This window comes from Mobula birostris, chromosome 1 (assembly GCF_030028105.1).
Source record: "Mobula birostris isolate sMobBir1 chromosome 1, sMobBir1.hap1, whole genome shotgun sequence".
NCBI classification, from domain to species: domain Eukaryota; kingdom Metazoa; phylum Chordata; class Chondrichthyes; order Myliobatiformes; family Myliobatidae; genus Mobula; species Mobula birostris.
This window is the reverse complement of record NC_092370.1, coordinates 215,178,354-215,204,495: the sequence shown is the minus strand read 5'-3', so window position 1 is coordinate 215,204,495 and position 26,142 is coordinate 215,178,354. Positions and strand designations below refer to the sequence as shown.

Genomic DNA, 26,142 nt, shown 5'->3' with positions numbered 1-26,142 from the left:
TGGTTGGTGCAGTGAAATCTCTAAGCAAACTCCTATGTTCTCCCATTAATTACACTGAGTAACACTGGCATTTGTTATGCATTGCCTATTTCATTTGCTTCAAAATACTGCTCAGTTGTCTCAATATACATATTCCATTTACGTGTTGTTCAATTGAACATATCTATCTTTACAATGTAGCCAGCTATTACTGGTTTTCCTTGTTTTATTTATTATTATTATTATCAGCCAGTACTCACGGTTTATGAATCCGTGAATTTCATCCATTTTCTGCCTTTTTTCTAGCTCAACCATCTCTCTCTCTCCTTCTTCTGAAGAGACACATGCTGTGCTGCTTTTTAAAAAAACTCAAACATCTCGCTGTGCTTCTGAAGAAAAATGTGCTGTGGTTCAACAGGTAGGTAGTTGTCTTGGATTCATTTTAAAACTTACTCATTACCACTGTTATGTTTTGTAACTCCAAAACAAAAGTAATTAAAAGACAAACAGAGCTGGGAATAATGTGTCTACTTCGTTCTTACTTTGGTGAGGCACACACTTATGACGTGGTAGAATGGTGACGTATGAAATTTACATAATTTTACATATAACTCACAAAGAATTATGTAAACAAAGAATGCTTAATCAAACAACATATTTACAATATTATTCAAATATTACTGACATATTAAGTACATATTAGCAGACAGTGGGTTAAAAATTCATGAAAATTGAGGCAGCAGTCTGGACAGTTGCAGGATGTTCTGCATTGTTTCACTTACTGTGAAGAGGTTTGCAGCATATTGAAGCTTATGAAAGTATGTGCTTGGCTCACTTTTTATCATTTTGTACATATAGTTTAAGAGCAGAGAGATTAAATTATTTAGAATTCATCAAAAAAGTTAGAAGTCAACATGAATAAAGACTACTAATTTACTATTTATGACAGCTTACTATAGTTTACTGATATCATTTACTGACAAAATAGTCCCAGTGGCTGGTAACTATGAAATGTTGGACAAAACCTCATCTATGATAGATGTCTATAGTATGTTATTCAGAGGCTAAACTACTACCAGGAAAGCAGAAGATGCCATTAGAAAACTAATTTTACAGGAAACAGGTATAGAGACACACTAATCTATTTTTTATTAATTACTGTCAACAGATCTTTCCTGAATTTATATGAACCTTTGTTTTTATTTGAAGTGATAATTACTTAATTTCAGCTGATTTGTCAACAAAAATTATGAAAATAAAGAAATCTACAAATAAACAGGATATGTTTTCCTGGATATTTTGCTGTTTTCTAATTGGAACATTAATTTCAGATGGATGCCTTAGTATTCTTCACTACACTGATGCAGGATTGTGCATTCTGGGAGAGCAAGTTAGACTTGATCTCTTAAAATCAGGAGCTCTAATTAAGTATAGAAGAGAAGAACCACCTTGTCTAAAATTTATAAGCGTAATCTGTATTATCAGCATTTTTTGGACCAATTTCGGCACATGCAGGGATTTATAACTTTCTTCCCGTATCCTCCATTGTCCTGTATTTTATGTTGCACATTATCTTCAAAGAACTTGCTAGCTTCTACCTTTGTTATACCCTTCTGACTTTGTACGTTTCGGACAGAGAGTATCACTTCACAGAAGATGTTGTGCAGAATAGGCTCATTAGACCAGTTTAATTTTTAATATATTTCTGTATGTATCTTGGATTTTTGAATGTGTTTTGGATCTTGAAATCCATCAGTTTTTTTTCCCAAAACTCAAACCACTTCATCCTGCTTTCACTGTATGAGTTGCTTGTATCACTTCTTCCCAATGTTCTCTATTGAAATATTTGCTTAACTTTTAGTTTTCTTTTCTGTTTGGCTTAACGTTCCTATACATATGGCCAGGAAATGTGGTGTAGAATCATTCTCATTCAATGTAGTTACTTCTGCTGTTGTGACAAATTAATGTGTTTTTACAGCTATTGGTAGATCGCCTGTGTATTCTCACCAATTTATGACATTAATGATGAAATAATTATCAAGATTATTAGATTTATCATTTTAAGCTCTAAAATTGAAGAATAGCCTGAATTATTCTAGACACATGTTAGATTGAAGGAGAGCGTTTCTTTGATGGATCTTTTATTCTTCCAAGAAAGAGGATGTTGTTTGTATTCTCTTCATAGATGATGAGGAGGAATGGTCTATTGAACCTGATTGAAGAATGAGAGGACAATGGAACAATTTTTACGTCAGTGACTGCAGCTGCTTCAGTGGCCTTTTCATCGATGTCCAGGGCTGCCTTATGAGTAACCTGATGAAATGAAATTTTAAAAATAAGTTACATTTCCTATGGTGAAAATGTGTTGTAACCTAAGATGTGATTTGATTTTGCTGGCTTAAGCCCTTCTCTGATGTTTAGAAAAGGTTTGACATGCAAAGCAATTAGTAATGTGTAGTAATATAACTTCGTAAAAGAGGCCTTTTAGCTCATAATGCAATCTACCATATTCCCTGCTTCTCATAAACTTTCTTGGTCTGCTTTTTTTCCCCCATGTTTGGTTGGGAATTTCTCAGTGCATTTCCATTTTGTCAGACTTAACACTGATGAGTTTTTGTCAAGATAGACCTGGGTAATTTCTGAAATATGTAATTATGTTTCCTCTATGAAGGCACATTAACCTAAACTATTCCCATGTTCCAACAAACCTCAGCATAAGTGAAACTCTCATAATGTTGATCTTCACTCGCCATGATATTAGCCTGAAATGTCTATGAAAGTGTAAGCATTTCTGCATGAAACTATTAACATTGACATACATTATGTAAGTTTTGTATAATTTATGTTAATTCAAGTTTATACTCTGTGTATGTATTTCCATGACAACAATAAACTTGTACTTATACCTTTATCTCTACAGTCAAAACTAGGTACTCCTGCTCAGAGACCCTGCCCATGAGATGGATGTTATGGGTAGGAGTCCACACAGCCGGTTGCTGCTGTTATTTTGATGGCATTCTGATGCTAGACTTTAATGGAGTGTGAAGTTGTATAGTTCTGCAGCAATAATGCTGGGGCATATTCAACTACTGCTTTTACTTTGGTGCAGAAGAGCAACTGCAAGAGACAGAGGTAAGGTAGGCTAGTTACACATCAAATCAAGGTGAGTGTATCGTCTTATAGACTAGGTACACATGTGCAGTGAAAAGCTCACTTGCGGCAGCATCAAATGCACGTAGCATCAGATACACCACATTCACAGGATAAGACCATAAGATATAGGAGCAGAAGCAGGCCATTTGGCCCATTGAGTCTGCTCCACCATTCAAACAAGGGCTGATCCAATTCTTCCGGTCATCCCCATACCCTTTGATGCCCTGGCTAATCAAGAACCTGCCTATCTGTGCCATAAATGCACCCAATGACTTGGCCTCCACAGCTGCTCGTGGCAACAAATTCCACAGATTTACCACCCTCTGACTAAAGTAATTTTCCGCATCTCAGTTCTAAGTGGACGTCCTTCAATCCTGAAGTCGTGCCCTCTTGTCCTAGACTCCCCTACCATGGGAAATAACTTTGCCATATCTAATCTGTTCAGGCCTTTTAACATTTGGAATGTTTCTATGAGATCCCCCCCACATTCTCTTTAACTCCCCCCTCATTCTCCTGAACTCCAGGGAATACAGCCCAAGAGCTGCCAGACGTTCCTCATACGGTAACCCTTTCATTCCTGGAATCATTCTCATGAATCTTCTCTGAACCCTCTCCAATGTTAGTATATCCTTTCTAAAATAAGGAGCCCAAAACTGCACACAAGGCTCCAAGTATTGCCAACTGATTAAAAAGAAAAGCATAAAGTAAATATGAATTACATTGGAAACAATCCCAAAGTCCATTGTTGTGCAAAGTGGTTATCATGTTGCCAGACTAGGTAGTACTTAGGGTTGTACAAGTTGGTTCAAGAACTCAGTGATCAACGAGAAGTAGCTGTGCGCCTCAGGCTCTGTACCTCCTGCCTGATGGTAGCTGTCAGAAGAGGGCACGGCCTGGATGGTGGGGTTCTTTGATGTTAGATGTTGCTTTCTTATATTTTTGATGGCGGGAAGGATATACCCATGATGTATGTATACTACTCTCTGCAGCTTGTACATCAAATTGCCATACTAGACCATAATGCAACCGTTTTGGACACTTTTAGCAGTGAATCTGTTGAGGTTTGTTAGAGCATTTGGTGACATGCTGAACCACGTAAACTTTCTCGGAAACTGGTGTGCCTTCCTTGTGATTTCATCAGTGTGCTGGCTTTGATTTAATTGAGCTAATTTAAATAGATTTAATTACTAATAGTTCTTTAAGTTTTTGGATACATTTGCATGTTTATGTATGGCACCAACCTACACAGTCAGCCTCTTTAAGGAAACACCAGGTCAATATATTGTTGACTTTCTACTAATTCTGCCATAACAGGAAATAACTTTTCCTATTCCCCATTGAAATCCCTTAGAATTCAGTGGGTGGTGAACCTTGTATTCTCCATCACAAAGGTCTATAGAGGCAAGTCTCTAAATTAAAATCTAAGCGTAACTTGATTCAAAGTACGTATATGTCACTATATATACAGTTTTAATGTAACTAATATCTCCTAATCTATTTTCAACCAAGTTGAAAATAGATGCCTTCAAGTGCAGTCACTGCAGCCGAGACTGTCACTCCCGTGTGGGCCTCTACAGCCACAACAGACGCTGCTCTAACACAGACTGAAGCAAGACCTTCCAGGCGCAGATCCATGGTCTCGCGAGACTAACGGATGCCACCATGTAACATCACTGGAACTACAACATCTCAATTGTCTCCTCATTGGTCATCTTGCAGGAGCCCATCAAGTGAGGCAATACCTTTCCCAGAATAAGAAGATAGGGTCAATGATTGACTCTCCTATTGGTTTGGCCAGGGTGCGCTTGGCAGAATTTTTCTACCAGGTATGGTCTTTTTAATCAGTTGGCTATTGTGTCACAGCAATAGTGTTCCCACTGTTCGGAAGGAGGCTCGTAATTAACTTAACACATCATCTTTGCAGAATTTCTTTAGAGTGTGTAGCACTTAATTATTAGGTTCTCCTCCCATCCCTTTGTTTCCTTAATCTTTCCTTTGATCTTGCACTTTTATAATGAAAGATGCTAATGTAGGGAAAGTACACATATTGCGGATGTGCAATGAGATAGTTTGATTGGAAATACACGGTGTATGCCTCATCTTTTGAAAATGTACCCCAAGAGTATCAGTGCTATGACTCTGTCTATGATATGAATTCCTTTTCAACAATAAGACACTTAAAACAGGGAAAAAATAATCTATAGATCACTTGTAAGTTCCCCTCGCAGCCACAAACCATTTAGAATTTAAAACACACGCAAAGTGCTGGAGGAACTCAGCAGGTCAGGCAGCATCCATAGAAATGAATAACCAGTCAACGTTTCAGGCTGAGACCCTTCATCAGGACTGAGTTGAATTGGCTCTAGCTCGGTTGAATAAATCTAATTAAACATACAAAGTTCTGACAGGGTTAGACATACTGGAGATGGGGAGAAGGTGGTGGGTCTCGGAGGCAGATTCTCAGTTTCTAGAACAAGAGATTTAGGACTGAGATACACAGTTCTTCACTCAGAGGATGGTGTACCTGTGAAATACTGTACCACAGAGTGTTATAGAGGCCAAGTCACTCCATTTTTTTAAGAATATTGAAAAAAATTCTAGACTCATGAGTGCTATAGGGAGAGAACAGGAATTTTGTATTGAGATTGATAATTAGCCATGATTATACTCAGTGGCTCTTACTCCTGTATTTTGGACAGCTGTGCACAGGGCATTAGTCCAGATGAGCCAACAAGTTATTGATGCTTCTGGCTGAAAGAGGGTCTCGGCCTGAAATGTCTTCTGTTCATTTCCGTTCATAGATGTTCCCTGACCTGCTGAGTTCTTCCAGCATTTTGCCTGTGTTGCTCAAGATGTCCAGCATCTGCAGAACTCCTGTATCTCTTCTTTTCTTTGCAAACGTTAGCCTTCCTAATAATGCTCGCACGCAAGGAATGAATGAAAAGAAAACTGAGACAGGAGCCAGAAGCATTGATAACTTTTTGGCTCATTTGGACTGCTACCCAGTACAGTGCTGTCCAGAAATACAAACTGAAGTCATCACTGGGGCACCTCTAGTAGCAGCGGTGTCACATTGTGTATTTCTTACACCTCAATGGTGTATGCTTAAAATAGCAGCCCTTTAATATACTGGAGTCAAAATAGAGCTATGCTCAAGTTTGGAGTTCATATTTAGCACTTCCTTCTCTAAATCTCACTCTTTTGGGCAGATTAAAGAGAGACTTAATATTTTTTTAAAATCTCGAATAGCTCAATAGGTTTATCATCAGTAACTGAAATAGCAACACTCTGAATTAACAGGCAGCTTTATATCCCTTCAAATGCTGAGATTGACCAGTAGCTTTCAGTTACAACAATATCTTCTATTGACCAACAGCTCCCTGTCATTGCAATGTCCTGAAATGGTAAGCGACTCCTCGTCCCTCTATTGCCCTGAATAATTAGACAGCATCCAGTCCTTGCAGTTTCGGAAACAGATGGGCAGTTTGAAATGCCCCGGAACTAGCAAGTAGCTCCTAGTTTCTCAAAAATGCCATCAGATTTAAAACAGTTTCCTGGGACCAGCGATTTCCGGAACTGAATTAATAACAAACCTCAAATTCCACCTGGGTAGCCTACAACCCAATGGTATGAAAGCTGAACTTTCCAATTTCAGATAATCCTTAACCAATAATCTCTCCCCTCCCCTCTCACCCCTCCTCTCTCTCTCTCTCTCTTCTCTCTTCTTTCTCTTTCTCCTTCTGATCCACCCTTACTCTTCCCACTACAGTTCCCTATCCCATCCACAGCACCCCCGCTCATCACTCATTTTCATTCCACTCATGGTTTCATCCACTTGCCGCCCCCATCTGAAATCATCTGCCCAGTACTCTATCACCTTCTTTTCAGATTCCAGCACTTGTAGCCTTTGTGTCCCTGCTCATCACCATCCAGCTAATGTCTCCACATTTACCCACCCCCTCCTTTTTCCTCCCCATCTACTTCCACCTGTAAACCATCGGCCTCTGTCTCCCAATTCTAACCCCTTGCCTTCCCCACTCAATTTCATCTACCCATCATTCCTCACCGCTCCACACCAATCACCTATTGGCCCAGTCTTACCCCATTCTCCCACTCATCCTTTTACTGTCTATCTTCCATTCACACTCTTGGGCTTAATGCAGAGACCTGATTTGAAACATCAATAGTTGCTTTCCCCTGCAGATGCGACTCAACCCACTGAAATGAGCAATTTGCTTTTTGCCCCAGAATTGACAGTCCCGTATTGTTGCCTTTCATTGTTTATTCCTGAAGTTAATCCACTTAGATCATTTTTCCCCAAGACCAAGAAGCGCTGTGCTTGACTTCAATTGTTCAACACTGAAATGGAACAAAATATCAGGATAAACAAATCCAACAACTTACCTTTGAAACTCTCATATTTTCATTTTCACTTATTCCAAGCAGATTGGCATTGGGTGTAAATAAATCTCTTATACCCATTTCCGTGAGAGTATGTTCCAATTCATACAACTCTGACAATGATAGTTTTGGAAAGAAGATCCTTTGGCGTTCCCTGTTCCACAAAATATCGAACAAGGGAGAAAGAAAACACATTATTTTCAATCAAACTGCAGTTTTACAGGTATGATAAATTAAACTGACTTTTGGGAATTAGTTTTTAATTACTTGCTGTTAGACAATTTTTGACGCCACTCTTCAAATTTTTCTCTGGAAAGGTTTTGTTCTACGTATTCTAGTTGTGCTTCTGCTGGCAGGATGGCAATCATGGATGCATTTCCAAAATAAGGAAGTTTGATTACAATGCTGGAAAGTTCATAGTCGTTTATCTTATTTAACTGACTCTCCTGGAACATCAGTTGAATCTTTACCTTTGTGGTTTTATTTACATTAAAAATTGCTTCTTGAGTATGCGCTGTATCAAATGGTTCCTTCCATTTTCCTGTCAAACATAAATAAAACAGAGTTCATTCTCAGTGACTGATCCGAAAAGCATGAGAGTTTTCTTTTTGAGGGAAGCAACAGAAAGGCAATTATTGACCAATGTTCCTGACCTCAGTGGTTGGGAAGATGTTGGAGTCAATTGTTAAGCATGAGGTTATCGAGTACTTGGTACACAGGACAAGAGAGGACAAAGTCAGCATGGTTTCCTTAAGGGAAAATCTTGCCTGATGAACCTATTGGAATTCTTTGAGGAGATTACAGGTAGTATAGATAAAGGGGATGTACTGGATGTTGTATATTTGGATTTTCAGAAGGCCTTTGATGAGGTGCTGTACATGAAGCTGCTTACCAAGTTAAGAGCCAATGGTATTACAGGAAAGTTACAAACATGGTTAGAATATTGGTTGATTAGTAGGAGACAGTGAATGGGAATAAAAGGATCCTTTTCTGGTTGACTACCAGTGACTACTGGTGTTCCGCAGAGGTTGGTGTTGGGACCACTTCTCTTTATGCTGTATATCAATGATTTAGATGATGGAATAGATAGCTTTGTTGCCAGGTTTGCAAATGATAAGAAGATTGGTGGAGGGGCATGTAGAGTTGAGGAAATAGGAAGGCTGCAGAAAGACTTAGACAGATGAGGAGATCTGACATTGTGCAATGACCTGGTTGTTGATAGAAAATGGAGTAGGATTGGACTCTATCATGGCTCCATTTGTTGGAGAAGATGTCAAGAATTAAAAGGTAGAACTGTAATGGTTAGTAATTTATGCTGTTTGTACATTAGCTCAAGTTTGATTGTTGCACAGCATATGCATGGCTGAAAGGATTTGCGTGGGAGAGAGGCATTTTGATTGACCATCTCTTGCATATTTTATTGGGGGAATTAAGGAACTACTCCTTTAAGAATGGCTTGGCTGAACTTGGGCTGGATCTATTATACTTGCAAGTTGGATAATAAGTATTGTAGTCAGGATGGGGGTGGGAAAGGTGAGAAGGTAGAGTTTCAAAGAAAAAAGTCGAAAGCCGAATAGGAATTTGGTTATTAAAGGGGCATAATAGTAAAGGGATGTAAAGTATTTAACCCACATCTTTAGTAATAGAAGAGTGACCCTGCCAGTTAGGTGTGGGGCAGTCAGGGTCTGACTCAGCAATAATTGGGTGTATTAAGGGAAGACAGGAGGATGAATACTGGGCCCTGGTGGAGGACTTTGTTAAATGGTGCAAGCTGAATCATCAGCTCAAAATCAGTAAGACAAAGAAGATGGTGATGGACTTTAGGAAGACTAAGCCTGTACTGTTCCCTGTTACTATTGGTAGTGAGGATGTGGATGTGGTGAGGAGCTCAAGTACCTGGGATGCACCTGGATGACAGACTTGAGTGGAGCACCAAAACGAAGGCTGTGTACAAGAAGGGCCAGAGTTGCCTCTAACACACTGGAGGCTGTGGTAGAACATAGGACCCTATGGAAAATCCTGGCAATTCTGGACAATGTTTCTCACCCTCTGTATGCCACCTTGGCTGAACAAAGGAGTACTTTTAGTAATCGACTAAGACATATATGCTGCTGCAAAGAGTGCTGTATGAAGTCATTCTTACCCTCATCCTTTAAGCTCTATAATGAGTCAACCTATAGCCGGGAAGTGATGACCCCCTTCCTATTCGATTGTTTTAGTTTATTTTTTATTCTTTCTACTTCTCTTCTAATATTTATATCTGTGCACTTGTAATGCTACTGTGACACTGTAATTTCCTTTGGGATCAATAAAGTATCTATCTATTTATCCAACTATCAATCACTCCATGGTTGGAATTATTGAGCAGATTTTGTTGCCTGAAATTTCTGTATCAAATTTCTAATAAAATTATTTATAATGGTCATATTGTAATGTCAAAGAACTTCTGAAAGTATAGTTAACAAATGGCATGTATAATATTAAAATACTATATTTGACTTACCTTTAAAAAAGATGTAGTTAATAAGCAATAGTTTAGTTGAAGGGTTAATTGTGGAAAACATCTCTTTAATTTTCCCCTTTGTCTTCTTTTTAAGGTAATCATTCAATTGTTGTCTGGCATTCTGAGGATCATCCTTAAAATCTAAGGTAAAAACTTCTGCATTGTAAAACTTCTTGGTTTCATTTAGAAACCTTGGTAATACATCAAATCCCTTTTGAATATGAAGAGAGTTTCCTATAAGCAACTGCATCTCTCTGTTTTCTGCAGTCAGGGCCTGTAGGAGTTGCTGGTATCCTCTGCTCATTTGTACTATTCGTTCCTGTGTCATATTTTTAAAGTGAAGTACCTTTAAAAGCTGTTTTTGAGTTGCCGACCTGGTTCCCAGAGACAGCATGGCTAAAGCCGTGGAAATGCTCAAAGGTGAGAGGAGGATATTTGAGGAGCTCCGGTTAGCAACTTCCTTATAGAGACTGAAAGCAAAATCGACATTTGCTGAAGAAACTTCACCATGTCCCTGAATATTTTCTTCATAATTCTCATGACGTTTCTTCTTTACTGTAGAAGCTTCTGTCCCAGTTAATAAGGTAATGATTAATAGCAAAATCACTAATGGCATCATAGTTTCCTCCAGTTGATTCCTATTTCAAATAAAAGGAAATTTGATTATTTTAATATATTTTCTTCTGCCTTCTTTGTAAATTATATTTCTTGGATTGTGTTTAAATTATATTTCTTAGATTATGTTGTGAAATTTGTCATTTTGCATCAGTAGTACAGTGCAAAAAATACATTACAATAAGAAATATAAAAAGTAGTGCATAAAGAGAACAACATAGTGATATAGTGCTTATGGTTCATTGATAGTTCAGAAATCTGATGGCAGAGGGGAAGATGCTGTTCCTGAAACATTGACTGTGTGTTTTCAGGCACCTATACCTCTCTCCCGATTGTATTAATCAGAAGATAGCATGCTGTGGATGGTGGGGTTCTTAATGCCATTGTTAACCTGCCTTGTCTGAAGTGGTTAAAGTGATCTTATTCATCTTGGCATTGGTTTAAGTGGGTGGGTAGGTGGTGAGCAATGGTTGAAGTGTTCCTAGCGGCTAGTGTGCTCTGCCCATGAGTGGTCTCATCTTAATCTCCATTTTAATCATTTTGTCAAAAAATACACTGTTTTATTTTAATTTATTGTTTCAATATATTGATACCATTTAGAAGTAACTAACAAGGGCCTTTGACAGCACAAGGTCTCAACAGGCCACCGTGACATTTCAGGGGTAGAGTTTCAGGGTCCACCATCTGAGGCCCAGTTGCTGCTCACAGATCATTCCATTATTCCATTGAAGGAAAGCCCTCAAGATTTTCAAGGGAACCACATGGCTGCTAAAAGTAAGTGGATTTGCAGGACATGCAGGAATGGAGTATTCAAGCAAGGGCTAGAGCAAGTATGATCCAGACCACCAACATCATGCAAATTAGCAGGCTACTGAGGTGAGGAAGAGATGCTTTGTGAAATGTGATTCACCACAAATTGCTGAGTAAATTATAATTCAAAATCAGCATTTTATTCTGATTCTTCAGTGGATCTCAAATTCTATTAGATTCCTTCCACATTCACCCTTTACCTCTTCCACCTATTCTCTCCCAGCTTCTCACTTCATCCCCCTCATCTATCACCTGCCAGTTTGAACTCCTTCCCCTCCCCTCCCCCATCTTCTTATTCCAGCATCTTTCCCCTTATGATAAAGGATCATTATTTCCCTCCATAGATGTTGTCTGAATTGTTGAGTTCTTCCAGCATTTTATATGTGTTGTTCAAGATTTCCAGCATCTGCAGAATCTCTTGTGTTTATAAACAGTAAATGTATTATTCTAAAAGGGTTATAAGTGTGAATGCGCAGGCAATCAGTTACTTTTTCAAAAAGGGAACATGTACAAATATATGATTTTAATCTTTAAGATTGTGAAATGCTTGAGAATATTTTTGAAACATCAGAATTTAAATTTAACTCTTGTTTTCTTACTTCACTGACTTATTCAACTTTCATTATTTATCTTTCTCTGCCTAATTTAACATTGAAGCCTTGTGCTCTAATCACCTTTCATTTATTGCTACACTACCTCTCAATACTTAAATCCCACTCAAATACATCCTTAGTTGTGATTCACCATCTAGAATTTCCCCATTGTCTATACTGTACATTGGCAATTGGATTTCCAGCAATTCTATCAGTAACGCAGTCTGTTGCTCTGTTTGAGTAACACCTAGCCCAATTAGTAAGATTCTGTACTCCACGGTTGCAAAGGATGCAGAATTACAATGTTCTATCTCATACTGTACATCCTAAAAGTGTGGGTCCTAAATTTACTCTGTTCAACTGGATGCAGGATACATTCAATCTCCATTACTTCCCCAGTAAGCTGTGAAACAAAAACTACAAAGTGGGAAAAAAACATCCTTAGTCGTAAGATCCAATTCAATATCTCAGTGCAACCTAACATCAAACCACCGATGACATACTCACACAAACACACACCATTTTTCACACGATGGCATTCATTTTTCTCCCATTGCATGATAAGTTCAATTAAACAAATAGTTAGGGCAGAGTATGATGACAACCCTATTCGCCATCCTGTAGTTTTGCAGCTCATGGTATTATTTTTGGAATTTCTTTAAACTGTTTCTGCTCATGATTATCAAATCATGATAATCATGCTTTGGACAATTTTTTTGCATACCTGCAATATCGCCTTCTGTTTAGTGAAGTAAATAAGCACAAATTCTTGCATAGATTGATAAAAAATGATTTTTGAATGATTAGCTCTAAACTGAGCGAATCAGTGATTATGGTTCCCAATAATATGAACAATATTCATTTTAAAGCTGTTCAAAAATAACTCTTCATAACTTCTTGAAATAAACCACTGCTTAACAAAATATTTTACTGATACTTTACCAATAGTTTCCAGGTCCACCTTTTAGCTATTCTTCTCAGAGCCAATGTGGTATTTGTGATTTTTCGCTCTCTTGTTTTTAATTTAAATATATAAACAGTTGTGAAATAGTTGGACTTTAGGGTCTCGGTAGGGAGGTCACTGATAGAAAGTCAACAGTAATGTTATTTACTTGATACACATGCTTAGTTTGCAAAACCTCTTTTTTTCTATTAATTATTAATGTTTAACTTTGTTATTTAAATGGAATCACATTGCTGAACTTTTGGAAAAGAATTACGATAATTTATTTCTCACATTGGAAAGTATTTTGTTTTAATCGTGTATAATTTTTTTGTTAGAAGATCTTAATCAGAAAATTCTTCAAGTTTTTTAAAGACTGGTCAAGAAGGTTTAATTGCTTGGCATTCAGGATGAGGTAGTAAATTGGATTCGATATTGGCTTAGTGGGAGAAGCCCGAGAGTGGTGGTAGGTGGTTGCCCCTCCGACTGCAGGTCTGTGACTAGTGGTGTGCGGCAGGAATTGGTGCTGGGCCCATTATTGTTTGCCTTCAATATGAACGATCTGGAGTGATTATGTGGTAAACTGGAACAGCAAATTTGTGAATGACACCAAGTGGACACCATAGTGGACAGCAAGAAAGGCTAACAAAGCCTGCAGGGTGAACTGGACCAGGTAGTGAAAAGTGACAGATGGAATTTAATGCTGACAAATGTGAAGAGTTGCTCTTTTGGAGGACAAACCAGTGTAGGACTTACCCAGTGAACAGGAGGGCACTCTTGGAATACAGATTCCTAATTCCTTGCAAGTGGTGTCACGGGTAGATAGGGTGGTAAGTAGAGCTTTTAGTACATTGGTCTTCATAAATTAAAGTACTGAGTACAAGAGTGGGGATGTTATGTTATAGGGCATTGGTGAGGCTTAATTTGGAGTATTATGTGCAGTTCTGATCACCTACCTACAAGGGTGTTGTCCCAACTTCAGGACCTGAGTTATAGGAATGGATTAGGACTTTATTCCTTGGAGTATAGGAGAATGAGGGGAGATTTGATTGAGGTATACAAAATTATGAGGAGTATAGATTGGGTAAATGCAAACAGGCTTTTTTTCCATGGAGGTGTGACTAGAACTAGAGCTGATTGGTTAAGGGTGAAAGATGAAATATTTAAGGGGAACCTGAGGAGGAATTCCTTCATTCAGAGGGTGGTGAGAGCGTGGAACGAGCTGCCAGTAGAATTGATGGATGCAGCTTCAATTTCAACACTTTAGAGTAATTTGGATAGGTACAGGGATGGGAGGGGTTGGATGCTACAGTCCGGGTGTGGATCGATGGGGCTAGGTAGAATAATAGTTCAACACAGACTAGATGGGCCTAAAGGCCTGTTTCTGTGCTGCAGTGCTCTATGACTCTCTGACCCTTCTGATGTAAATGGCAGAAATGTAAATGGGCACCTCTTTGAGTGTAACAAGATAAACTGAGAAGATTGGTAAAATGGCATGTGGAATTCTTGTCTTTATGAATAGTCACTAAGAATATAATATTTATTAAAACACTTCTTGGACTGCTATATTTAATATATTTAATAAAGGCTAGAACAATATTTTGGCCTTAGGGAGTGTGTAGTGATTTGCCGGAAAGGTAACGGGGATGTTGGATTTTGAAAATGTGTAGAAGATGGGTTTAACTTGCCTCAAAGCAGGGAAGGTAGATTTCAGCTACTGCTGGGGTTCTGCTAAGCTCTGCTTGTTGTAATAATTAATCAGTACAGGAGCATTGACAAAAGGTATTTATTCTACTGAAGATACAAGCTACTTTCACTGCACATTGAGCTAAATGATCCACAAGATGTTCTCTGAACCCATTCAGTGCACCCTCTCGAGAGTTATGTTATGTATGTCAGGAAAAGGGAGATATTCCAATGACTTGTATGCCCAATCCAATAAACATACTGTGCATGGGTGAATGTTAAATAATGCATAATAGTATTTTGGGTAAGGTCAGTTTCTGCGTATACAAGTTGTATCAGCCTTCACAAGGGTAATTTGTTCTTGTAACTCTAGCACTTAGATTTATAGAGTTATTCAGCATGGAGAATGGCTCTTCAGCCCAACTCATCCATACTGACCACGTCAGCCACCTGAGCTAGTCCCATTTGTCTGAATTTGGCCTGTCCTGCTCTAAAGCTTTCCTATCCAGGTACCCATCTGAATATTTTTTTAAATGTTATGCATGTCTTTACCACTTCCACTGGCAGCTGCATTTACCCACCAACCTCTGTCAGAAAATGCTGCTCCTTGGATTCCCTTTAAATTTCTCATCTCTCACTTTAAACCTGTACCCTTTATGTTTAGACTGTCCCACAGTGGAAATAAGGTGTGACTATTCACCTGTTTGAAAGATACAGAAAGTCAAACTGTGGCATCAGTCAAGGAGCAGAATCTGATTTGATGTCTACTTTGCTGAATGGGATATCAATGGTCTTTCTAACACCTCTTATTGACTCTGCACGGCTGAATACATGTTGAACAGCAGGGGAGACCAGCGTTTGCTGGGGAAAAGGCCATTTGGATCCTGTGCAGCTACCAAAATTTTAACCAACTCACAGGGTAAAGAGGTAAGAATATTTATGATTTAAAATTTATTTTGCTTCAGTTTAATTTTTAAAAATTATTTGTGTTTTATTTAACATCGTTTTTCGTACTTCAAGTGATTTTAGTTTATGGATTATTTTCTTCATTTTAATCATGCTAAATGTCTCTCAACATTTTGAAAGATATTTTAACTATGAAAATAACTATGAAAAGCCCCGGCTGTCCTCTCTCCCTCTGTCTCCCAGCTTTGCAAGGTTTCAAGGGAGGGCCTCTGCAGTTTACATTCACCACCTGGTCACATTATTGGAATCCAAAGAGTGAAGGGACAAGGTAAGAGCATTCGTGCATGGGGCCAGCATGATCCAACACTCAATTTCTAGCAGAGCCACATTCAAGATGACAAAATATATAGTGGATGATTGTGTGGGAGAAAGGGTTATACAATTCATAATATCAAGGAAACAAGGAACCATTCCATTTTGATAGGTTCCACTTAAGCCAGCTGGGGCCTACCTTCTGGTAAATCACACAAAGACTGTAGATAAAGCTTTAAATTAAATAAGGTAGTGAAAGTTTTGGAATTAGGGCAAAGCCGGCTGAAAGTGATATGTTGAATGTGACAGGAAGTTTTATGTTTGTGCAACAAAGAAGGAGTAAATAAAACAGTAAGGTTAAAATTTGGGCAAAGCCTACAGGCCTACGTGGAATGGCATTTGGATAACAAATATACAATGAGAAAAAAATGCTCTGGACAGTAAAAGATTTGACCCTGACCTACAAACATATGTAAGGGGGTTTCGACTTTTATGTTACTGCAGAGGCTAATTAAAATGGCGTCTTTGTTATGTTAATCTAGGGAATGCGGCTTTGTTGTGTTAAACGTTGAGAAAGTTTGCACTAGCGGCTTGTTTTTGCTTTAGAGTCTGATAAGGGAGTGCTATTAACCAATTAGGATAGTTGTTATGGTTTTGGTTTATTTGAAGATACTGTATGCGCGGGGTTTTGGGGCAGAAGGCGGGAGAGCGAGACAGAGGATGGACGAGGTGCTGTGAGTCCGCTAACGGGGTAGGACCCCGAGCGGGACGTTGGGCAAGGAGACGGAGACGGACTCGTGTGGAGCATCTGGTCGACCACCATTGTTGGTCCCAGGCGGCTGGTTGAGGTGGTCCGAGGGGGTCGCAGGGTGAAGAAGAAGGTCCTTGAGCTCCAACGGTTTTTGTGCACGAAGAAATTGAACTTTGATAAGTGTGGCGCCTTTTATTTTCCTTTTATATTTTATTCTCTTTTAATTATATAGTTCCAGTAATATCTATAAACTGTAAATCATTTAATTGCATCTGGTGTATTGTCTGTTATTTGGGCGGGGTGGGGTACCTCACACAGCATCTACACAAACGAATTATCCAGTTTGGCGGGGCTGAGGCTGTTTCCCTAGACGACAGCGAGCCGAGCGACCCTGAGGGTGGCCAGGGGGGCTACACATAGTATTAGAAGAAGCACTTATTTACCTAATTGTTAGGCACAATGCTTTCAGCCTTAATAAGGTCTTGTTACATGATGACCAAGGTTAGGAAATTAGTATTTCGGGTTATCTGATGTCAGGAAAGAAGGAAGTGGTGCAATCATAAAGAGAAAGGGTGGGAAAAAAAGCAGTGGAATGATCTTGACTAAGAAGAACTGAAATGAGAATCAGTAGGGAGGACATGACAACAGTCGATAAACATTGGAAGTGTAGTTTTTAAGTGCGTATTTTCAAACAGTGGTAAAATTATTGTAAACTATAAATAAGAGGAGGTGGTACGATATGCAGTGCAGTATCTATGCCATACTGGGAAGATCAAATTTGTCAATGTACCTTGAAAGATGTATCAGAGAATGCATTTGAAATGTTTTTCTGGAGCAAAGCTTGATGGAATCAAGTAGATAATGACCATAGGCCTGAGGCAGGGCAGACTATATAGTACTGTGCAAAAGTCTTGGGCATATGCTGTATATATAACTAGCATGCCTCAGACTTTTGCACAGTACTCTATTTGTCAACATGGAGTGAAGAATAAGTTTGTAAATCTTGCAGGAGCAAAGGATGTTGAAAATGGTGAGAGTGGAGCGCTGTGGGAGGGGTGTGGTTCAGGTGGCAGAGCGGAGCATTAGGGATTGGGGGGGGTAGTACGGGTGCAGATACACCCAGCCCTGTGACACCCGGCAAGGTCATTTAATTCGAAACAACTGATTTATTGATCATTACAGAATCTCTTTCTCTTGTTTCCCACTCCTTCCCCTCTCCCTTCCTCTTTTCCCAGCCATGATTCCCCTGTCCCTGCCCCCTTCCCACTCTCAGTCCACAACAGAGACCCTTATCAGAATCAGGTTTATCATCACTCACATATCTCATGAAATTTGTTTTTATTTTGTGACAGCAGTGCAGTGTAATACAGAACATTACCACAGTACTGTGCAAATGTCTTAGACACCCTAGCTACAGTATATATACATGTACAGTATGTGCTGTATATGGTCAATATTCAGTTTGCACAGTTATTGTATGCTAAAAAATTAAAAATTTCATGGACACAATTGATCCATCCATGACAAAATAAACAGTTGCTAGTAAAAGTGGCTTTTAATTCTGTCAATAATTAGTAAAGAATTGTGAGAGCATTAAGAATGCCAAATAATTGATGGAAAAAAATTGATGAAGAGGCAAAATATGGAATAAGGGAGTACTAGAAAACAGATTGTAAGGGCCTCAGGAATTGCATGATTGAGATAGGAAAAAAATAAATCTGGGTCCTGTGCAAGCAGGTGAATTATAATCTAACAGTTTTTGAGTACCTAATTAGTAGGGTAGATAAGAGGGAAACAGAGTGATGGAGCTGTACAGCTTTGGCCTAACTCATCCATGTCTGCTAAGTTACCTGCCTGTGCTAGTCTCATTTCACAATTAGGTTTAATATCATTGACATATGTATGAAATTTGTTGTTTTGTGGAGGCAATACATTGTAATACATAATAATAAAAATATACATTACAAGAAGCTGTTCCTAAAATCATGAGTGTGTCTTCAGGCTCCTGTACTTCCTCCCTGGTAGCAGTGAGAAAAGGGCATGTCCCGGTTGGTAGGAGTACTGAATGATGGATGTGGCATTTCTGAGGCATCGCCTTTTTGAAGATGTCTTCAATGCTCGGGAAACTAGTGTCCCTGATGGAGCTGGCTGAGTTTGCAACTTGCTGCAGTTTTCTCCGATCCTGTGCAGTGGCCCCTCCATACCAGGTGGTGATGCCACTCATTAGAGTGGGTCATTGGTGACATATCAAGTATCTTCTAACTTCTAATGAAATATAGCTGCTGTGGTGCTTTCTTTGTAATTGCATGAATATGTTGGGCCCAGGACAGATCTTTAGAGATGTTGACACCCAGGAACTTATAACTGATCACTGCTGATCCCTCAATGAGGTATAATATGTGTTTCCTCTACTTCCCTTCCTGATGTCTACAATCAGTTCATTGGTTGTTATTGTGACACCACTCTATCTCACACCCACACTGCCACCTAACACTCAACAAGTAAGTCAGCAAGACTAGAGAACTGATTGTGAACTTCAGGATGGGGAAGTTGGGAGAACAGACATTAGTCCTCACTGAAAGGTCAGCGGTGGAAAGGCTGAGCAGCTTCAAGCTTTTGGGTGTCAACACCTCAGAGGATCTATCCTGGAGCCAATGCATTGGTGTAATCATGAAGAAGACACGCCAGTGGCTCTACTTTGTAAGGAGTATGAGGGGCTTTGGTATGTCACTAAAGACCCTTACAAATTTCTACAGATGTATGGCGGAGGCATTCTGACTGGTTGCATCACAGTCTGGTGTGGAGCCTTCAGTGTCCAAGGTCACAAGAGGCCGCAGAGGGCTGCAGACTTCAGCCACTCCATCATGGGCACAACCCTTCCTATCATGGAGGACATCTTCAAATGATGGCTCTCCAAGAAGGCATTCATTGTTAAGGATCCTCACCGTTTATGACATGCTCCTTTCTCAATACTACCATCAAGAAGGAAGTACAGAAGCCTGAAACCCCACACTTAACGATTCTGGAACAGTTTCTTTCTGTCTACCATCAGATTTCCCAACAGTCCATGAACCAATGAACACTACCTCATTAATTTTTTTTGCAATTTTTATATATTTATACCTTTGTACTGTACTGCTGCTGTAAAACAACAAATTTCACATCATATATCAGTGATGATAAACTTGATTCTGATTTGTATTATCAGCAAACGGGTATATTGTGAAAAAGGATCTAGTCAATAGTTTTGGGTATTTATTTAGTTATTGTTATTAGCATTACAGTATTTATTTTGGGTGGTGATGGTAGGAATTTAATCGCTCTCTTGATCCTTCTCACACTCCACTTCAGTAGGTGGCGGTAATGCATCTTTTTAAAAAGTCTGTCTGCCAACCGCCTAAAAGAAAAGCAATAGAGAGGAGGAAGGAGACCGGCGGAGTGAGAGGCGCCGGAGCCCTGGCGACGGCAGAGTTGCGCGGTCTCCCTTTGACCCCGGCGCGTCACGTAAGGCGCCGGATTCGAGCGGTGGTTGACCGCCGCCGGCGGACGATGCTGAACGGCGTAGAGGGTTTGAATTTGACGGCTGGCAGCAGCTTTCCGAATGAGCGGCGGGCGGCAGCGGACCCTATTCCAGAGCTGGGGCACCAAACCGAGCGCATCGCAGCCCCGCTCTGACAGGAGGCCGCCGGAGCGCAGACTGCGGCCGGGAGACGCGACCGCTCCCGCCGCGCAGGATGGCTTCGAGGACGTTGAGGATGACGATGTGTTGCTGGTGGCGGTGTTCGAGGCGGAGCAGAGCCTGGACAGCGGCGGCAGCGGACAGGGCTCTGGGGCCCAGAGGGCCGGGTCCGATGCCGCCCTTCCCGGCTTCGATCTGTCTTCGGGGGACATGTGGATCTACCCGACTAACTGGCCACACCGCACTTACCAGTTCGACATAGTCCGTGCGGCGCTCTTCCAAAACACGCTGGTGTGTCTGCCCACCGGCCTGGGCAAGACCTTCATCGCTGCCGTGTTGATGTACAACTTCTATCGCTGGTATCCCACGGGGAAAATTGTATTCATGGCTCCGACCAAGCCTTTGGTCGCTCAGCAGATCGAAGCTTGTTACAAAGTGATGGGCATTCCGCAGAATCACATGGCGGAGATGACAGGTAATTATTGTTTATAGCAAATGATGTGAACACTGGCGACTGAATCCAGCTGGGAACAGATTTGATAAATTACTCTGCTCAAGGCTTTATAAATACAAGATATTCTGCAGATGTTGGAAATCTTGAGCAACACACACAAAATGCTGGAGGAACTCAGCAAGTCATGCAGTACCTATGGAGGGGAATGTATACTCGACGTTTGGGGCTGAATCCTAATGATAATCCGAGTCCATAGCATTTTGTGTGTTGGTCAAGGCTTTATAAAGGCGTTACTTAAACTCCTGGGCGCTATGACTGAGATAGCGGTTTTTTTCTGATGTTAGCCATAGGTTGTTTATAGTAAATAGATACCTTAAAACATAGTTCTCTGTTTTATAAACTTTTTTACATGGAGTAGTAAATGCAGTCTGGCCGCTGATCACAATTCTTATTCAGTTGGCAAGTATGGTATGTGCTTCAACTTTGCATTTGTATAATGTCTTAGAAATACACTTAAAAGAATCATAATTACTATCACTGACATGTCATTAAATTTGACTTGCAACAGTACAGTGCAAGACATAAAAACGAATATAAATTACTATGGTGAGGTTCTGCCTTCTTGAGACATCACCTCTTGAAGATTTCCTGGTTGGTGGATGTTTGCCTGTGATGGAGCTAGCTGAGTGTGCAGTGCTATGCAGCCTCTCTGCACATTGGAATCTCTTTACCAGTCAATGACGCAACCAGTCAGAATGTTCTCCACTGTCCATCCGTGGATATCTACTAGTCTTTTGTTACATGTCAAACCTAAGGAACACTTAAGGAAGCAGAGTCACTGGCGTGCCTTGATGATGGCTTACTCCTGCACCTATTTTCTATGTTTTCTATGATTGTGTGAATGTGTTGGGGCCCACGATAGATCCTCTGAGATCTTCATGCTGAGGAACTTGAAACTGCTCACTGTTTCCACTGCTGACCCCTCAGTGAGGACTCATGTGTTCTCCTGACTTCCCCTTCCTGAAAGCCAGGATTAATTTCTTGGTCTTGCTGATGTTGATTGTAAGGTTGTTGTTGCTGTGAAGCACTTAACCAGCACTTAATCTGTCTCACTCCTGTACACCTCCTTGTCACCATCTGAGGTTCTGCCAACAATAGTGGTGTCACTAATAAATTCATAGATGGTGTTTGAGCTGAGTTTAGCCGCATAGTCATGTGTAGAGAGTATAGAACAGTGGGCTAAATATACACCCTTGAGGTTAATTGCCAGCAAGAGGAGATGCTATGACCTATCTGCATTGACTCTGGTTTCCCATTAAGGAAGTTGTGGATCCAGTTGCATTGGGAGGTACAGAGGCCCAGGATTTGAACTCGTTGATGGTATGATTCTGTAACTAATGGACAGCAGCTTGATGTATGTTTTGTTGTTGTCTAGGTGCTTCATAGCAGAGAGGAGAACCAGTGAGATTGTATTTGATGTTGACCTGCTGCGGTGATGGGCAAAATTGGAGTGGGTCCAGGTCTGTGCTCAAGCGGGAGTTAGTTCAGCCATTACTGACCTCTCAGAGCACCTCATTGCAGTCAATGTGAGTGCTGCCAGGTGATGGTTGTTGAGGCAGCTCACCCTGCTCTCGGTCAGGGATTTATGGCCTTTTGAAGCAGGTGGGAAACTGACTGTGGCAGTGAGAGGTTGAAGATGTCCTCAAACACTACAGCCATTCGATTGGCACAGATTTTCATTTCCCTGTCAGGGATACACCAACAGGGCCTGATATCTAATGAGGGTTCATCCTCTTGAAAGATATTCTGACGCCAGCCTCTGAGACAAAAATCAGATTCAACAGATGTTAATGTGTAATGTTAATTCTCCCATTCAAAGTGTGTATAAAAGGTTTTGAGCTCACCTGGGAGTGATACATGCCATTAGTTTTCACCTTGTTGGAAGTAATGACATGCAAGCCCTGCCCCAGCTGTTGTGCATCTGATTATGTCCCTACCTTTACATGGAATAGCCATTTGGTTCTCTGATAGCCTGTAGACTGTACCTGCACTTATTGTAGTGCTCTTGGCCATCACTGGCTAGGTTAGTATTTAATGCTGATCATTATTTGCCCTTGAGATAGAGACACGGCATTTGAAACTATTGCAGTTTAAGAAGGTACACTGTAAAGTAAATTGAGAGGGAGTTCTGGGATTTGGCCCTAGTGACAATAAAGGAGCAATGTAATTTCAATGGAAAAGAGTAAATGGTTGACACTTCAGGCCGAGACCCTTCATCAGAACCCAGGGTCTCTGATGGAAGCCATCAACTGTTTACTCTTTTGCATAGATGCTGCCTGGTCTGCTGAGTTCCTCCAGCATTTTGTGTGTGTTGCTTAGATTTCCAGCATCTGCAGATTTTCTCTGAGTGCCATTTCAAAATCAGGATGAAGTGCATCTTGGTCCCATGTTTCTGTTGCCCTGGTCAGGGCTTTAGAACAGAATACAATTCAGCACTGGAATAGGCTCTTCAGCTCGCAATGTCTACACCAAACATGATACCGAACTCTTCTGCCTGTACATGATCTATATCTCACTATTCCTTGTGCAGTCATATGTCTGTCTAACAGCTGCTGAAACACCACTCTTGTATATGCTTCTATCACTATTGTATCTGCTTCTACCACTACTCTGGTTCTAGGCACCTACCACTTCATTTTTCCAAAAAATCATATTTAAGCTTTCCCCAGTCTCACATTAAATGTAATCTACTGCTTGGCGTTTCTAGAGTGGGAAGAAAATTTTGAATGACTGCCTCATCAATGCCTGTCAGTTTATGAAATTTTTAGATGTTGCCACCCCAGAGAAAGCAGTTTGTCCATCTTCCCATTTTTGCCCATACAGTCTTATCCAGGCAGCATCCTAGTAAATCTCTTTGGCACTTTTTCCAAAGCTTCCACATCTTTCCTGTAATGGGGAGATCAGAATTGCAAACTATACTGTGATTTTTTTTTTTGCACACAATACTGTCTGGAGTAGCTAGATGGTTGGATAAACCTACACATCTCCTGAAGCCACGAAGGGTGGTATCTAACTCATCCCCTAGTCCTTAGGACCGGGTCTGGCTCCACTCAGTCTTGAATACTGCTGCCAGCAAGCATGGCTAACCAAAGATTTCTGTAGTTGCAACACGACTCTTGTATTTGCTGGCTGACCGCTGAATACACGCATGTCATATGCATTCTTTACTATCCAATCGATTTGTGCACAACTCTACCATTTTATGCCATCTGCAAACTTAGTAACTCATCCATCTATGTTTTCATATGTCATTTACATGTACTCAGATAACAGAGATCCCAGCACAGATACCTGCAAAACATCATTGGTCACAGACCTCTAACAGAATACCACCCTTCCACCATAACTTTCTTCGATGGGCAAGCGAGTTCTTAATCTAAGCTAACAAGTTGCCACAGGTCCCATCCTCCTGATCATGGTATGATCAGCCTACCATAAGGAACCTTGTGAAATGCCTTACTAAAATCTATGTATAATTGCCACTGTCCTATCCCCATCAATTCACTTTGTTAACTCCTCAAAAGGGAAGTACTGTCACTGTGGTCAAGAGAGGGAATTTTGTAGATGATACCAATTGCAGCATGAGTGTGCTGGCAATGGAAGGAATGAGCATTAATCAACTGAACTCTTTTTTTTTATTTGTCTTGGATGGTGTCAAGCCTCGTGAGAAGTGTTGGAGTTATATTCATCCATGCAAATAGAGAATGTTTTGTTGTGCTCTTGTTCTGTGGTACGTGTGTGTTGCAGAGAGCAAGGCCTTTGCAGGCCAAGTAGTAAGTTCTTTGCTGCAGGATATCCAGTTTCTGACCTGGTGAGCCTGTTATTTGTGTGTCTAGTCCAGTTGAGTTTATCATTCATGACAACTCCAACTCATCCCACAAGTGTTGGTGATGTTGCATTTGGCTACAATAATGCTGTTCACTATTGACGGTTGACTTGTTGGAGATGGTCACCACCTGGCGTTAGTATGTTGCAAACTGTGAGCCCATGCCTGATTGTTATTTAGGTCTTGATGTGTGCAGGTATATTACATTGTGAATTGAATTAACATTGTACACTCATCAGTAAATGATTCTCTTTCTGACCTTCAATGGAATGAAGGTAATTGATGTAACAATCGAAAACTTGTACCAGGGTCCAATTTTGAGAAATTCTTACTGAGATGATAAACCTGCAACTACCACAACCACCTGTGAGTGTGAGAGATGACTCCATCTACTAACTGGCTGCATCACAGCTGGTATGGAGGCTCCAATGCACAGGATTGTAAGAGGTTGTAGATTCAGCCTGTTTCATCATGGGCACCACCATTGAGGATGTCTTCAAGAGGGAGTGCCTCAAAATGGCAGCATCCATCATTAAGGACCCTCACCATCCAGGATGCGCCCTCATGTTACAACGGTCAGGGACGAGGTACAGGAGCCTGAAGACCCGCACTTGATTCAAGGCAACTTCTTCAGATTTCTGAACAGTCAATAAGCCCATAAACACTACTTCATTGTTCCTTTTTATTATGCACTGTTTATCTTGTAGTTTATAGTAATTCTGTCTGTCTGCGCACTGAGTTACTGCTACAAAGCAACAAATTTCACACTATAATACGATGGTGATAATAAATCTGATTCTGACTGGTGTGCAGAGAGTGGAGTGCTGCATGTTCAGATGGGCAAGGGGAGTAGAGAAATCAAGGCAGCCAATGATAGGTCAGTAATATGTAATGAATACTACTACTACGTTGACTCAGGCCTAGGGGGCCAGTGTCGGGTACGATGACGGACTCTCCACTTCTCCCTCTCCCTCATCGGTGTGTTCAGTTCATCTACATTAGCTGCGCCGCTGTCTTCTAGGAGCGTGTTGACCATAGTCTTGGGAGTGCACCCAGGGTTCATCCTCCCATGCTTGCGCTCCCATATGATGACTAGGCTGGCAAATAGTTCAGGGTGGCGTAGACAGTGCCCCGCTAGTTGTAGTCTTCTTGCCTCGATTTTAGCGGTGAGCATTGGTAGGTCGTCATAGAGCTCGAGGTTTGTCATGTGCTGTTGCCAACTCACGTCAAGAGCCATCCGGAGCATTCGTGTATAGCAATCATCTAGAGACTTTCGCATAGTCTTGGTGAGTGTCCACGTCTCGCATCCGTACGTGATAATGGACTCTATGACTGCTATGAAGATCCTTTTTTTTAAGCCCTCTGGTCAGGTTTGACTTCTAGATTTCCTTCATGTTGTTCATAGCCCTCTACGCCAGCGCCTTCCGTATCTTTATGTCCTTCTCTGAACTCATCATTCTTGACCCGAGGT

At 40.6% G+C, this 26,142-nt stretch overlaps 2 protein-coding genes across 5 annotated transcripts in view; one reads left to right on the top strand and one right to left on the bottom strand.

The window, feature by feature from the left end:
- Positions 1–494: 494 nt before the first annotated feature.
- LOC140212680 (serpin A3-5-like) lies at positions 495–13,040 on the bottom strand. Its single transcript, XM_072283820.1, has 5 exons — positions 12,997–13,040; positions 10,037–10,674; positions 7,801–8,074; positions 7,537–7,687; positions 495–2,292 (listed from the first exon to the last, which is right to left on the bottom strand). Exons 2-5 carry the CDS (start codon positions 10,653–10,655, stop codon positions 2,086–2,088), a joined length of 1,251 nt encoding a protein of 416 aa, XP_072139921.1. The 5' UTR covers positions 10,656–10,674; positions 12,997–13,040; the 3' UTR covers positions 495–2,085.
- Positions 13,041–20,063: 7,023 nt separating this feature from the next.
- The window catches only part of fancm (FA complementation group M), a 141,617-nt gene continuing 135,538 nt past the window's right edge, over positions 20,064–26,142 (top strand). For all 4 annotated transcript variants that reach the window (XM_072270954.1, XM_072270945.1, XM_072270963.1 and 1 more), the window contains exon 1: positions 20,064–20,806. In XM_072270954.1, coding sequence (XP_072127055.1) covers positions 20,254–20,806 — 553 coding nt within the window. In that variant the 5' untranslated portion in view covers positions 20,064–20,253. The remainder of the gene's footprint in view (positions 20,807–26,142) is intronic.

Coding starts and splice junctions, on each gene's coding strand:
- LOC140212680 (XM_072283820.1), bottom strand. CDS start 10,655: ATGATGCCATTAGTGATTTTGCTATTAATCATTACCTTATTAACTGGG. Junction 8,075..10,036: donor TAACTACATCTTTTTTAAAG/GTAAGTCAAATA, acceptor TATGTTTGACAG/GAAAATGGAAGGAACCATTT. Junction 2,293..7,536: donor AAAATATGAGAGTTTCAAAG/GTAAGTTGTTGG, acceptor TCATTTCATCAG/GTTACTCATAAGGCAGCCCT.